We start from the raw sequence: 15,883 nt of genomic DNA, 5'->3' as shown, positions 1-15,883 counted from the left end.
ATTTGCCCCCTGCCTTGTCCTTTAAGGGCTGGGTGTTTGCCATAGGGCTTCCCTGGAGGGCAGTCAGCACCTGGGCATGCCTTGTCTCTTTCCTTTTCTCCCTTTCCTGGGCCTTGGCTCCTCCCTTTCCTGTTCTCTGTTATAAAAGGTATGGTGGCTGTCTGGACCTTCTCATCTAAAGAGGTAGCAGGGTCCTGCTGCTGTAGCTGTTATAACTTTATCCTGATGTCTAATGCACATTGGGACAGGAATTTGTCCTTTAAAATCACCTGTCCCTCTTAAGAATCTAAGTCCAGATTGGTAAACTTTGGAAGGCCTCTTTTAGCCTTTCCAGAAAGGCAATGGTGTTCTTATTGGGCTCTTGAGTAATCAGGCATAGCTGATTACTTTTTGCTGGGCTGCTTTTAGTCCTGCCTTTACACAGATCAGAAAATAATCCCTTTCTCAGATGTTCTTAGGGTTATTATAATTCCCATATTATATATTATTATAATTCCAATTAGGACCTGATGAGGGGACCGCAGTTTCCCCCACTGCGTATTTATCGCTTGACCTGTGAAGCCCCCTAGCATACCTTCATGCTTCCTTTAATACCCCAGCATACTCAGGGTCAGAAAAAGTTTGACTAAATATGACCATGATGTCCTTTCACGTTAAATCAAAGGCTAAGGTAATGTGTTGCAATGTATCTGTATATTTGCCTGGGTCATCTGTATAGCTTCCCAGGCCTGGTTTGATCTATCTTAGTTCTCAGAGGGAGAAGGGCTTATGGACCCGGGTTGGTCTGAATTCTCCTCCAGTTTCAACTAAGTGACGTACTCAAGTTGGTTTTTGTGGAGGGGGTGATCCTGGATATGGGGGCAATTTTGAATACAAGGAAGGAGCACCAGGCAACTCGGGAGCCATGGGAAGTAAGCCTTCATGGGGGCGGCAGGCAGGGGGGGAGGGGCGGGGTTCCTTCTCTTGGTTGTCTGTGCCTAACACCATTTGCCTAGTCAGCTCACTTTCAGGTATACAATCCCATACTTAAGACAGAGTTCCTTCATATCACTTAGTCAGGAGAAAATTTGGACAGGGTATCTATGTCCATTTCTCTTGTCTTTTGCAGAATAAGTCTAGCTGCAGGATCGTATTGTAATTTAAACTTCCATACTCAGGCAAGAGTTCCTTATCCCTGAGGATACCATGGCCAGGCAATGGCACAAAGAATTTTAAGCAACTTCTCCTTAAGGTTAGAGGATTGAACAGCTTCTGGTTATCTCAAGGGTGCATCTCAAGGGTGTCTGTTAGGAAGTGGATTGGTTATTTCCTACCTGAAAAAAGATAGTGATGACAGGGAGGGGAAAAAAAAAAAAAGAGTAGGCCTCCTTCTATTTTTACGGGTGGACTTCCTTAGGGGTGAATCTTTCTGAAATGTATCCTACCAAGTTCTGTTGCAACCTGAGAGCCAGGCTTCTCCAGGTCAGGGTGCAGATCCCCAGACCGGCTGAGACATGACAGCCTCCTGAAGTTCAAATCCCCAGGCAGGTCGAGGCATGTCAGCCTCCCAAAAATTGGGTCCCTGGGCAGGTCGAGATATGTCAACCTCCTGGAACCCCTGGATTGGCAGATCTCTGAGCAGATTGAGGTGTGACAACCTCCCAGGGACCAGATCCCTAGGCAGGTTGAGGCAGATCAACCTCCTGGGATCCCAGGCTGGAGTTGGGCGTCCCCAAGGTATCCAGCATGACTACTGCTGCTTAGGATTAAGGGGTTGTAATCTTAAGTCATTGCCGGTTTCTCCACCACAGATGGGAATAGATACCATGATGTAAAGCAATACAAAGCTATGGCCTGAAACTGGGAACCTGGGGAAACAGCCATAAGCCTTATCCTGTTATTGCTCTGAGGGAATGTAAGGCACTGATTTCTTCCTCTAGTCCTCCATAAGAGCAGTTTAGGATGTTTCCAGTGGTAAATATTTCATTGTCATAGACCCACTTTAGGTAATAATAAGTAATGACAAAGGATTGGGTTATCTGGTCCTGTTAGGGGCATTAAGAATATTTTAATCATAAGCAGGGTGGAGCAATGCCTACAAGAGAACAGAGTTCTGGTTGTAGGAGTTAGTAAGTGGCTTAAGAACAAATTGGTAAGAAGCAACAGAACAGATGCTCCATAAAAGTGGAGAGGAGATTTGATCTGAGGGTACGTTTATAAATTTAAGAGAAGGATGATAAGGGTTTGGGCCCAAATGGCCTGCAGGGCTAACTCACCAAGTGGCAAACATTATCCATGGAAGCCCAATTGCCCTTAAAGGGATGCCACCAACAGACAGACTTCTAGCAGGCATTGTGTGCCTGTCACCAGCCCTAGTGAGTTCACTGAGAATACCGTTGTTGCACATGTTGTACAAAACATGGAAGATGAAGGCTGGAATATCTAGAGAGATTGGATATTATACAGTATTTCCCTCCCAAGGGCAAGCTATTTTCTGGTTTTCCCTCCAGGAGATTATAGAGGCAACACTGTGGGCCCTGATAGGGCTTAGGAAAAGAGCATGAAACAGGAGCTAAGGGAGCAGGGCACAACCTTTGAAAGAATGACATAGCCCAAGGTCTAACATAAACTGATTAAAATCAAATGGGTCCAAGATGACACACAAGTCAACTGATTAAAATCAAATGGGCCCAAGATGACACACAAGTCAAATTTATCAAATTTAACTAAAACTTGCCTCTTAATCTGAAAGCTAAATGACACACACAGAGGCATCATGACTGTTCCAAGGCATTCCCCAATTGTTGGAATGATCCTCCTACTCATTAGCATATGAAATCACCCAGCTCACAAAAACTAACCACACCACATTCCATGGCCACAGCACTGGAACTTGCCCTCTGTGGCCTGTGCTCCTCTCTAAATCCAAACAAATACACCTCTTACCTATCACTGTGTCTCTCACTGACGTTTTTGCAATGACATCAAGAGCCTGAGCTTCATTAGGTCCTAAGACCAGGCACTGTACATTTTGGCTAGGGTCAAGTCCCAGTCAGATGCGACTGACTGACTAAGCATAGCACAGTCCCTGCCACGTAGATTTGAGTCCCAATCTTAGGTAATCAGTTTCAAACACAACCTTCAGTAATTGAAAAATGATGACCTGTCCAATATTTTGTAAACAGTTGCATAGATGGAGAGAGGAGATGAAGACAAGGAGGAAAAAAGAGTGGGAAAATCGTGCCAAGGAATCGCCTTCATAACCTGCTGGAAAATCTGCTAAATACCTGACCTGTGCTCACAGTTTTAATTGGCCTGATCCTTGGCACAAAGCAGGTTAAGGACAAAGAACCCCCGCTTGCTTGGGCAACAGCTACTAAGTAGCCCCTGCCAGAGTCCCTCAATTGCACACACTGCTGCTCGCCTGTTTGCAAGGGGTTCAAAGAAACAAGAAATGAGAGATTATAAAGGAATTAAGTGTGGTGACCCAAGGACAAAAGAGCATATAAAACCAAGGAGGATCTTGGAATGCAGGAATGGAAAAACCAGACCCTTATCATCCTTCCTTTCCCCATGTTGTAACTATTAACAAATTTCAGGTCCTCCTGAGCATTATAACCTGTCTCCCTTCCTACCCCATTCAGTTCAGTCGCTCAGTCATGTCCAACTATTTGCAACCCCATGAATCGCAGCACGAAGGGCCTCCCTGTTCATCACCAACTCCCGGAATTCACTCAAACTCATGTACATTGAGTTGGTGGTGCCATCCAACCATCTCATCCTCTGTCGTCCCCTTCTCCTCCTGTCCCCAATCCCTCCCAGCATTAGGGTCTTTTCCAGTGAGTCAACTCTTCACATGAGGTGGCCAAAGTATTGGAGTTTCAGCTTTAGCATCAGTCCTTCCAATGATCACCCAGGACTGATCTCATTTAAGATGGACTGGTTGGATCTCCTTGCAGTCCAAGGGACTCTCAAGAGTCTTCTCCAACACCACAGTTCAAGCATCACTTCTTTGGTGCTCAGCTTTCTTCACAGTCCAACTCTTACATCGATACATGACCACTGGAAAAACCATAGCCTTGACTAGACGGACCTTTGTTGGCAAAGTAATATCTCTGCTTTTCAATATGCTATCTAGATTGGTCATAACTTTCCTTCCAAGAAGTAAGCGTCTTTTAATTTCATGCCTGCAGTCACCATCTGCAGTGATTTTGAAGCCCCAAAAAATAAAGTCTGACACTGTTTCCACTGTTTCCCCATCTATTTCCCTTGAAGTGACAGAATCAGATGCCATGATCTTCGTTTTCTCAATGTTGAGCTTTAAGCCAACTTTTTCATTCTCCTCTCTCACTTTCATCAACAGGCTGTTTAGGTCCTCTTCACTTTCTGCCATAAGGGTGCTGTCATCTGCATATCTGAGGTTATTGATATTTCTCCCGGCAATCTTGATTCCAGCTTGTGCTTCATCCAGCCCAGCACTTCTCATGATGTACTCTGCATATAAGTTAAATAAGCAGGGTGACAATATACAGCCTTGAAGTACTCCTTTTCCTATTTGGAACCAGTCTGTTGTTCCATGTCCAGTTCTACCTGTTGCTTCCTGACCTGCATATAGGTTTCTCAAGAGGCAGGTCAAGTAGTCTGATATTTCCATCTCTAAGAATTTTCTACAGTTTATGGTGATCCACATGGTCAAAGGCTTTGGCATAGTCAGTAAAGTAGAAATAGATGTTTTTCTGGAACTCTTTTGCTTTTTCAATGATCCAGCGGATGTTGGCAATTTGATCTCTGGTTCCTCTGCCTTTTCTAAAACCAGCTTGAACATCTCGAAGTTCACGGTTCACATTATTGCTGAAGCCTGCTTGGAGAATTTTGAGCATTACTTTACTAGCATTTGAGATGAATGCAATGAGTGCAGTAGTTTAAGCATTTTTGTCATTGCCTTTCTTTGGGATTGGTATGAAAACTGACCTTTGCCAGTCCTGTGGCCGCTGCTGAGTTTTCCAAATTTGCTGGCATATTGAGTGCAGCACTTTCACAGCATCATCTTTCAGAATTTGGAATAGCTCAACTGGAATTCCATCACCTCCACTAGCTTTATTTGTAATGATGCTTTCTAAGGCCCACTTGACTTCACATTCCAGGATGTCTGGCTCTAGGTCAGTGATCACACCATTGTGATTATCTGGGTCATGAAGCTCTTTTTTGTACGGTTTTTCTGTGTATTCTTGCCACCTCTTCTTAATATCTTCTGCTTCTGTTAGGTCCATACCATTTCTGTCCTTTATCAAGCCCATCTTTGCATGAAATATTCCCTTGGTATCTCTAATTTTCTTGAAGAGATCTCTAGTCTTTCCCATTCTGTTGTTTTCCTCTATTTCTTTGCATTGATCACTGAGGAAGGCTTTCTTATCTCTCCTTGTTATTCTATGGAACTCTGCATTTAGATGCTTATATCTTTCCTTTTCTCCTTTGCTTTTCACTTCTCTTCTTTTCAGAGCTCTTTGTAAGGCCTCCTCAGACAGCCATTTTGCTTTTTTGCATTTCTTTTCCATGGGGATGGTCTTAATCCCTGTCTCCTGTACAATGTCACGAACGTCCATCCATAGTTCATCAGGCACTCTGTCTATCAGATCTAGTCCCTTAAATATATTTCTAACTTCCACTGTATAATAATAAGGGATTTGATTTAGGTCATACCTGAATGTTCTAGTGGTTTTCCCTACTTTCTTCAATTTAAGTCTGAATTTGGCAGTAAGAGGTTCATGGTCTGAGCCACAGTCAGCTCCTAGTCTTGTTTTTGCTGACTGTATAGAGCTTCTCCATCTTTTGCTGCAAAGAATATAATCAGTCTGATTTTGGTGTTGATCATCCGGTGATGTCCATGTGTAGAGTCTTCTCTTGTGTTGTTGGAAGAGGGTTTTGCTTTGACCAGTGCATTCTCTTGGCAAAACGCTATTAGCCTTTGCCCTGCTTCATTCTGTATTCCAAGACCAAATTTGCCTGTTACTCCAGGTGTTTCTTGACTTCCTACTTTTGCATTCCAGTCCTCTATAATGAAAAGGACATCTTTTTTGGGATGTTAGTTCTAAAAGGTCTTGTAGGTCTTCATAGAACCATTCAACTTCAGCTTTTTCAGTGTTACTGGTTGAGGCATAGGCTTGGATTACTGTGATAGTTAATGGTTTGCCTTGGAAACGAACAGAGATCATTCTGTCATTTTTGAGATTGCATCCAAATACTGCATTTTGGTCTCTTTTATTGACCATGATGGCTACTCCACTACCACATAGGGAGAAGATATTTGCCTTACTCTTCCCTACCCCCACCCAGTATATGTGCCTCATCCAATCAGCAAATTACCCACAAAACCCCTATCCAACTCTTTGTACCATGGATATAAAAGTGGACTAAGGACCCCTGTTCAATGTTGATTCTCCCTTGTGCTGGCCCACTCTTCTAATAGTGTCTTCCACTGTAATAAACTTTATTTGCCTCTCATTCTGCCTCATGTCTGGAAATTCTTTTCCAACCCACACCCAGGCCACAACATTAAGATTTTGTTAGCCATATGTCACCCCAGCCATAGGATCGAGGACATCCTACCTTAACCCCTTAACAGGGTCTTTTGAAATCTGAGACTGAGCCATGTGAGCTTTCTACCAAGTTTGTTTTTGCTGTCCTGGTTTCCAGCTCACTGGGCATCCTGTCAGTTCCACTGTGCTGGGTTTTCTTTGCATTCAGCTTCCACCATGGGAGCTTTCACCAAGTTGGGCTTCTGCTATGCTTGGTCTCTGCCTCATGAGGGCCAGGCTGACGTTGTTTCATCCAGGTTAAATCCAAGAAACAGCACCAGATATGTCAGGGGAGTGTGTAATTTCCTTTGTTCTGACTTACCGCAGCAACAATTTGAAGCGACGGATGGACCAGTGTTACAGCTCAGTATTATGTCAGTTACAGCTCAGTTTTATTTGGCAAGCAAAGGAAAATACATCCTCAAAGTGTGAGGCAGGATGTGAGGACAGGCTGACCCAAAAGAAGTGAAGAGAAGAGAAGCCAGAGGCTCAATTTTGGCTCCTCTTTTTATGTTTTTTTTTTTTTTTTTTTTCTCCTACCCCTGAGCCTACCCTATGTAAATTGTGCTAACCAGGAGGGCTGTTTGCTTCACCTGACGTTCTCACTCCAGTCCTCAGACCTTCCTTTGACCTATTTTTGTGGGCTTTTTCCTTTTTTTGTCTTTTAGCCATTGCTATTTTGGACTCCTTTTTCCTACTCTAACTACTTAGTGAGTGAAGTCGCTCAGTCATGTCTGTCTCCTCCGGACGGAGGAGCCTGGTGGGCTGCAGTCCATGGGGTTGCTAAGAGTCAGACACGACTGAGCGACTTCACTCACTAAGTAGTTAGAGTAGGAAAAAGGAGTCCAAAATAGCAATGACTACTCAACAGGAGATTAAATATAACTGATAACATACATATTATCTCACATTATTTTTTGGTTACCTATTATTGTGCTTTGGAAGCTGAGTACAAAAAAAGCCAATAATGTGATTGAGAGCTAAAATAGTTTAATAAATATTTGAGTCAACTTAAAAATAGACTTACAAATATTTAAAGATGTTCTTCTTATCCTAAATATATGTAATCCCTATGGTCAACCTCTAGATAACAAAGAGATTTGTGTGGACAGGGATGGTATACTGATCATCTTTGTATTCCCAGAATTAGCCAGTTCTGTTTGCATAATAGACATTCAGTATGTGTGCGGTCAGCTGAGTTGAAAAGCCACTTTCCCATGTGCACATATTGATGCATAACGATGCCTTTAAAACATGAGATAGTTCAGAAACAAATTTAAACTTAGTCTGTATGCTTTATGGCTATAGCTTTTGCTTTTTTGTTTTTCTTTTTTAATATTTTACAGTTTTTTACATGAAAAGTTTGAGGATTTAAATTTAAATCTTTGTTTACTCCATGGCTATTCCTCAAAATCAGACTTAACTGCTAAACTTTTAGCAGTGTGTGCTCTGCTTCCTGAGAAGTTTGTAAAGAATGGATATTCTAAGGCCATCCAAATTCCATTAAGTTAAGGAAAGGCCCAGAAATCTGCCTTTGAGTCAGTGCCCCCAGGTTATTATTTCACTGTTAAATAAACACTGTTAGAGGATTAGCAATGTCAGCTCCCTAAGATGGGGATCTAAGTATTCTCTTGACATGGCTCTTAGTCATAGCAACTAACATCTGTGTGGAGCTGTAGGACAGTTTACTACAATTTAAATACATTATCCATAGATGAGAGATTTTTCATTAATAGCAAAGACATCTTTCTTTCGTCTTTTCAGGTTAATCATAGTTAATATTCTACAACCATAAGAAATAGGAATCTATTAGTAAGTAATCTATATCAGAAAGTGATATAAGAATCATATGGTAATAAGCAAGCCTCAAAATAAATAAATAAATAAATAAGCTTTTCCTAGTATTTTGTGAATTAGAAAGTGACTGAACTGCTATTAGTTAAATAAAATCTTGTTTTCAGAGCCCTGAACTTCATTAACACATTAACTGAGGGTCTACAAAGTTTATAGCCTTTCTTCCTCACTAGGAGGCACTTTGAATTTGCCTACAATTCTCCAGGGGTATAAAGTTGAGTTATGCATAATTTGCATGCTTGTCTTGGGATATTTGAATCTCACTCTCTAGCAAATTTAGATAATTCATTTTAACAGTAGGGAGACAAGGCTTCTCTTAGTTTTTTTTTTTTTTTTTTAATACAGCTATTTCTATCAAGCTAAGATATAGATGAAAGAACTTGGTAAAACCTTTACTCTGTTGAAGTTTCATGGCAGGTTTTTCTTTTGTTTTATCACTGAAAAGTGAGCAGAATTCATATATTTCTCTATGTTCTCTTTATACAAACATACAAAGTTGTTCTGACCCATTCTATCTACTAGTTTGGTTATATTTCACAATCTCAGTATATTTGTTATAAGTAATTATAAAGGTTTCAGCAAATCCTCTGAAATTTCTTAAATGAATAGCAACAACAATACATAGCAAATGCTTGGAATCTTTGGATTTATTAGATCAGAATCTCTGAAGAAATTTTCTCTTACAACAAGCTTGCCAACCTATCCAATAAACTAGGTATCTAAATAAAATTTTCTTTTAAGTATATTTAAATTTTAAGGAATACTATTGAAACTGTAAAAATGTGTTTTGGGAGGCTCCAATTCTTTATGTTTCAGGGCAGAAAGAATTAAGCAAGAGGATTCTCAATAAGATGCAAGAATTGGGCTCTTGTGAGGTTTATAAGCAGGTGGGCAAGAGGATGTTGCACTGAGAACTTAGTGGGCTACTGTTTTATAATCAAAGGAGAGGTGGGGAGGGAGAAAAGACCACCTTCTTCCTCATTCTTGAGTAGACATCAAGCTTCCAACATCAGCTCCTCCTCCACATCAGGCAAGGGAGGGAGTTTTCTTATTCCTACATGGTCAAATGGGGACTGTCATGGCACAGTGGAAATGAGCAAAAAGGGGGTAACATACTAAAATATAGTAAATTATCTCAGGTTTCAGTGTAATGTCATCTTTTCCTTATATTTTTGTTTTTAGTGTATGCATAAAAGCTTGTCCCAGGATTCATTAACTTACTGATCTTACTGAGCAGGGTGTGGGTTTCACTCCACTTTTGTTTTATTCTTTTGGACCATGTCTCATGCTTGCATTGTATGGTTTTGTTGCTAAGCAAGCCTGCTTGATTTTGTAGTTAAGCAAACCTATTTTCCTGAGTGATCATTAGGTTACAGGATTTTCTTTCTTCTTCTTCTTCTTTTTTTTTTTTAAACTTAAAATTCCCTAGTGGAATTAACTATTTAATTGTCTATCTGGTCCCTTTCCTCTGTCCCAATCACTTTTATTTGTAGACATGTATATTTCTCAAAAAACAAAAATAAGATAAAGCAAAATAAACTTATTTTGAAATGTGGGTATATTAAGTAAATTTTGACTGTTCTAGCTAATAAGGTTGTAGTTTAGTAAAATATTAATTTGTCCTACTCATCTTAGTGAAATAAACATATGTCTACCTTGAAGTAAGATCATACGTGGTATCTTTCTCTTATTCATTAAAAACAAAAAAAAACTGTTCATATGCTCTTAATAGCTGTCACTTTTGCTTTCTTTCATCTCATAGATCTGTACTTAAAAATTGCTCTTAAAAACTTGTTATACTTATGTATTTTAAAATTAGTCTAATTTTTTGGCCTCAAATGTGTTATTAAATCATATATGAATTAATCTATTTATAGAGAAAAAGTTTACAGAGAATATAATTTAATTTTTTATAAACAAAATTATTATCCAATTAAGCATTTTATTCTTCAGAGAATTAATGAATACAATGCTGGCATGGTAATAGAAGAAGGAATTAAAATTTGTTACTTTTTCAATGTTATCCTAATAATTGTTTTCATCATGCCTTTGACTCTACTTTTGATTTTCTGTCTTACATGTTTGTGTGGTTTTACATATGAACACAATCATAGAAATCAGAGAAAACCGGAGATAAGTTCAGACTTGATATTAATTAGTTGTTTCATTTTGAGCTATTTATTTAATTTCTCTGGGACTCATTTCTCTCTTCTATACAGTAGGAAAAATAATAATACATTTCTTACAGCATAGTGATAAAGTAGTTAGAATTTGACAGATACTAAATAAATTTTAGCTCTAAGATTACATTTTTAATTGATTTTCAGTATGGCAAGATTTGGAGAAGGCAATGGCACCCTACTCCAGCACTCTTGCCTGGAAAATCCCATGGACAGAGGAGCCTGGTAGGCTGCAGTCCATGGGGTCGCTAGGAGTCGGACACGACTGAGCAACTTCCCTTTCACTTTTCACTTTCATGCATTGGAGAAGGAGGTGGCAACCCACTCCAGTATTCTTGCCTGGAGGATCCCAGAGATCGCGGAGCCTGGTGGGCTGCCGTCTATGGGGTCGCACAGAGTCGGACACGACTGAAGCGACTTAGCATGGCAAGATTATACCTAATTTAAAGTGATGATTATAAAGCCTATGTTTTATCCATTTGATTTCAATTTTCCTGTTAATAATCTCTAACAATGAATATTTTTCTCAAATGACACTAAGATAAGTTGCCATCATATTCTTTTTCCTTTATGTTGTTATTCTCAGCCATCAAGATGGCCAGGAAGTGTCGCTGATTATCACACCTAATTCTGTTTATTCTTATACTTCTTCCACCCTCCTAGAGAAGTGTTTAGATCTGTGTCTCCCCTAGAGTTACTCTCCCACACACAAACACACACACATCAATCTGCCTATCCATGTAGGACTCTGTCTACATGGATACATGACTTATTCTTCATATTTCAGTGCTCCTCAGAATGTGTTTGAATGATACATAAACTTAGAATAAGATATACATTGATGGTATTTGGTATCCTTTGTACTGTGAAAGAAAAGAAAAATATGCTAGTATTTACTACAGATTATTTTTTGGAAATATAAATACATCACTCTTTTTTTCCCATAGACACCTATGAAAGAGACCTATATTCCTTGGTACAATTTAATTTAAATAAGGTATGTATTCATTACGGATCATTTATATGCAATTGTGTTAAATAATATTTGAAGTTTTATGCCATGTTTTGTATTTACATACTATGTATGTTATATAATATACCTCTTTTAAATATATGAATAAACAATCTGTATACTATGAAATATTGATATAGTTTGGTTAACATATATATGCTTTTTAAATATTTAATGGGACTTCCCTGGTGGCTCAGTGGTAAAGAATCCACCTGCCAATGGTTCAATACCTGGGTTGGGAAGATTCCCCTGGAGGAGGGCATGGCAACCCACTCCAGTATTCTTGCCTGGGAAATCACATGGACAGAGGAGCTTGGCAGGCTAAAGTCCATAAGGTCGCAAAGAGTTGGACATGACTTACCAACTAAACAACAACAACAAAAGATTTAATTGCTCTTGCTAGATGAAAGGTTCAAATGATTTCTTTTTCTTTGTCTTCATAGACCATCTTGACGAGCACTATACTGAAAAATGGTTACATAAACAGAAATGAAATGAGGCTTGGATATATCCACATATGGGGGAAAGAAAAGATGCGTGTTAGTGAGGTTACTCTCACACACAACGGAAATAAAGAGTCTGTTAATTTTACTGAAGACCCAAACCTGGAGGTAATTGACAGAAGAAAATGTGTCTTTTTAAAAGGACCTATTCAAAATACCTGTGTGAACCTCTTACATTTCTTAGATCTAAAAAAACAAACAAACAAATAAACAAACAAAAAAACACAACCTATTACTGTCCTTATTTATTTATTTTCATTAAACTTTCATACATATTTCTATATTATCATCCTTGGTAACTTGTCATAGAAATCAACCTAGTGGAATCTATTTTATAATTGTTCTGACATAATCAAAGCAAAATTAACATTAAACCTCTAAATTATTTTCATCCCTTTACGATAAAGTGCCTCAAAACCTAATGGTTTTCTAAAACAAAATGCTCACATTTGAACATTTAATATGTCTTGGATAAATTATACTTGAAAGCCCTTTCAAAATGAATAGAATTATCAATTAACATCTATGAATAATATGGCATACAGTACAAGGATATGAATCAAACATTAAATAAGGACTCAGGATTCTTATGTTAAAGTCCCTTTGCTGCTAGTAATGAGCTTTTTATTTTGATTAAATAATTTCAGTGTTTCTTTTTCTTTCCTATTAAATAAGAATATGCAAGTAAAAAATCTCTTAAACTCTTTCTCATCCTAAATTCTACAAAAATAGATTTTAAAGAACATATATTTTAGAATCCATGAACTGTTTTGTTTGATCCAAGTTCAAGGCTACATCTAAACTGCTAAAACGTTAAGTGTGTGTACACATACCTGTTTTGTGTTTAAAGCTGAATGAAAACAACTGGCTTTTTAATCAACTGACCACTTCAGTGAACATAATTTACAAAACAGCTAGTTGTTTGGCTGACTACAACTGAAAAAGAAAATAATTGTGTCTTGGACACAATTTTAGGTTTTCATAATTTTACAAGTTGTGAGAGTTGAACAGCACCTGAAAAGTCATTTCATTCTGTTGAAATTTAGCATCTATCCTATTATTACTGCTATTCTATAGGCAATCAGAATTTCCCCTTTCATATATATCTGAGTCTTAATTACTACCTTGACATTAAATTTCTTTAAACTCTATAGCGTTTGAGAAATTAGAGTTTTATGTATTTTGTGTCCCTCTATGGTAGAATAAAAGTTGATAACTTAGCACCTCACCCTCATTTTTTTCTTCTTAAATTTTTACTGGTTTATAAAATTCTATAGTATGGGAATCAGTGGTTTAGTCCAGCAGTCTTATATGACAGTCTAGGAAACTGGGCTTGAAAGGGAAAATTAATTCCCCAAGAATAAACAGTCAATAATTATCCATCATAGTCAGAAATCAGCATTTCTTTTAATAACCCAGTTTTCAATGAGATTAAAGAATGATGGTTTCCCTTATTTATTTTCTTGTTCTTTCTTGTTCTTGTTCATTGTTCTACAATGGTGAAAAATAAAGCTCACAACTTTTACTGTAAAACTAAATACAGTCAGTTAAGCAATGTCAAATAAGGTATTTTAACATATGAAGTATTATTTCAAGTTAATTTTGACCAAATACTTGGCATTAAAAAAAATCACTATTTATAAAGAAAAGTTCATTCCACTGCTTTCAAATATTCACAAAGAATTTTAAATATTAAGAATATTTTTTAATATTTTATAATCTCAATGATTCTAAAAGAAGATGTTAAGTTTACCAAAAAATGGAGCAATCCCTTCTAAGTACATTTAAATAAAACAAATATTTATGAACACCTTCTGTTTTATAAGGTTTTATAGATATATGGGAAAAGGAAGGAGTGATCAATTTCTTTCTCTAACTTGGTGACCCTTGCCCATGGGTGTAGGAATAACATACAAAAGATGATTTAATTGCTGTATCAGTGCAATTTTAAAAATATTTACCTAGCAACGATTACGCCTAGTTGCCATCTATGCAGCTATTAAGAGCTATGAGATGCATGGGTTTGTTCTTCATGTTTGAAATAAAAGAATTTTCTTAGGTTTTTGTATAAGATGGATCAGTTTCAAATCTAGCTGTTAGATACTAAGAACATTATTTACCTGTTATGTTTTAAACTCTTCTACTATAATGTGTGGGAAATTCTAAGGTGCTCTAATAAAGAATAAATTGTATAATGTCCCTACGTGCATACTTGGTATTTGGTTAGCAGTAAAGGAATGCTCATAATCTTCTTCTTCTCTTACATATTTGATGATTGAATCCAACTTTCTGAGCTAAAGGCACTGAGAGTCATGTGAGTGTATCAGAGCAATGGGAAAGTCTAGTGAATTCATTATATTACAGATGATTATTTAAGTACAGCTGCTTCATTAGTCACCTCCCTACTTAGTCCCTATATGGTCTGATAGAGATTCTCTCCAGTGAAAGAAAGTAACATACATGCAATGAAATCATTGGCAATAAATTCAGCATAAAGCCCTTTGAGACCGATGCAAAAGGAAGCATATTACCAAAATCTAAATTCTGTGTGTAGATGACTGGATAATATTTGAGGGCAGAAAGCATAGAGGTATATGTAATGCAATTATAATTGAGTATTTATGAGTCATAGAGAAAGAGAAAAGTTGTAGAAATAACCGGTAAATAGTTTCTGATTGTGTTTTGACAGCTATTCGCCCTCTTTGAGACTTATTTTCATCATCTGTATAATGGGTGGTTGGGCTGGAAGTACTACTGAAATGGTTGCAAACTCTCTGAAGTAAAAATTCATCAAAATAGGAAAGAAAAACAAGCTATAATGTGTTTACTTATAAAGTATTTATTTATGGAATTAGTTTTTGTTGAAAAAAAAACCCACAGTTCTGATTAAACAATTAATTACCATTTTTGGTTTTTTTTTCTTTTTTAAGATATTAGACATTGATCTAACAGGGAATAATGTTACGCTAGATGAACCAATAGAAGTCAACTGGTCATGAAGATCACCATCAGTCCGAGTTGTCAAAGAGAAATTAACACCTGGATTTAAGCTTCATCACCTTACTTACAGTTTACCCTCTTCACTTGTTTCTTATATTATGTAAAATATGATTTTAATAACATCTATCTAAAGTTATTGCAGAGTGTTCATCAATATTAATATTAATTATATACTATTAACATGGCCTAGATTCAATTTTTAAATATATTTAGTAGAATTTAATGGTTCTAGTTGCTTTTACTAAGTATCAGCTGAAACTGTAATCTAATTACTAAATACATGTGTGTGTAACTAAGATATAGTTAAAACAGGTGATTTTTAAATTAAGCAAAAATTTTGTAATTTTATATGACATTTTCTTCAATGTTTAGTAGATTTAAGTTACGCACCACCAATTGTCATCAGATTTAATTATTTCTTATTCTGTACATTTAATTAGAAAACAAAAAATAAAATGTATTTAAATATAAATAATGTACATTTTTCTTTATTTTCCAAAAGGAAATTGTCTTAGTTTGGGTTGCTGTAAGAATTTACCATAGATTGTGTGGCTTAAACAATAAAAATGTATTTCTCACAGTTCTGGGAAGTTTGAGATCAAGGCACCAGCAGATCTGGTGTCTGGTGAGGGCCCTCTTTCTGCTTTGCAGACAGTTTCTCCTTGTGTCCCCACATAGCAGAAAGCAAAGAGAAAAGATCTGAGCTCTCTGACATCTCTTCCTATAGGACACTATTTCCATTCATGAGGGCTCCACCCATATGACTGTATATGTCCCAAA

At 37.4% G+C, this 15,883-nt stretch overlaps 1 protein-coding gene across 1 annotated transcript in view; it reads left to right on the top strand.

The window, feature by feature from the left end:
* The window catches only part of SI (sucrase-isomaltase), a 114,501-nt gene extending 99,399 nt beyond the window's left edge, over positions 1-15,102 (top strand). The window contains exons 45-47 of the mRNA XM_086414225.1: positions 11,536-11,585; positions 12,044-12,211; positions 15,034-15,102. Of these exons, the coding sequence (XP_086270351.1) occupies positions 11,536-11,585; positions 12,044-12,211; positions 15,034-15,102 (287 nt within the window). The remainder of the gene's footprint in view (positions 1-11,535; positions 11,586-12,043; positions 12,212-15,033) is intronic.
* Positions 15,103-15,883: the final 781 nt, after the last annotated feature.

The sequence above is a fragment of the Bos grunniens genome, chromosome 1 (genome assembly GCF_055505025.1).
Source record: "Bos grunniens cultivar Pamir isolate PY7600 chromosome 1, Bosgru_T2T1.0, whole genome shotgun sequence".
Taxonomy (NCBI): Eukaryota; Metazoa; Chordata; class Mammalia; order Artiodactyla; family Bovidae; genus Bos; species Bos grunniens.
This window is presented reverse-complemented; position numbering and strand designations above follow the sequence as displayed.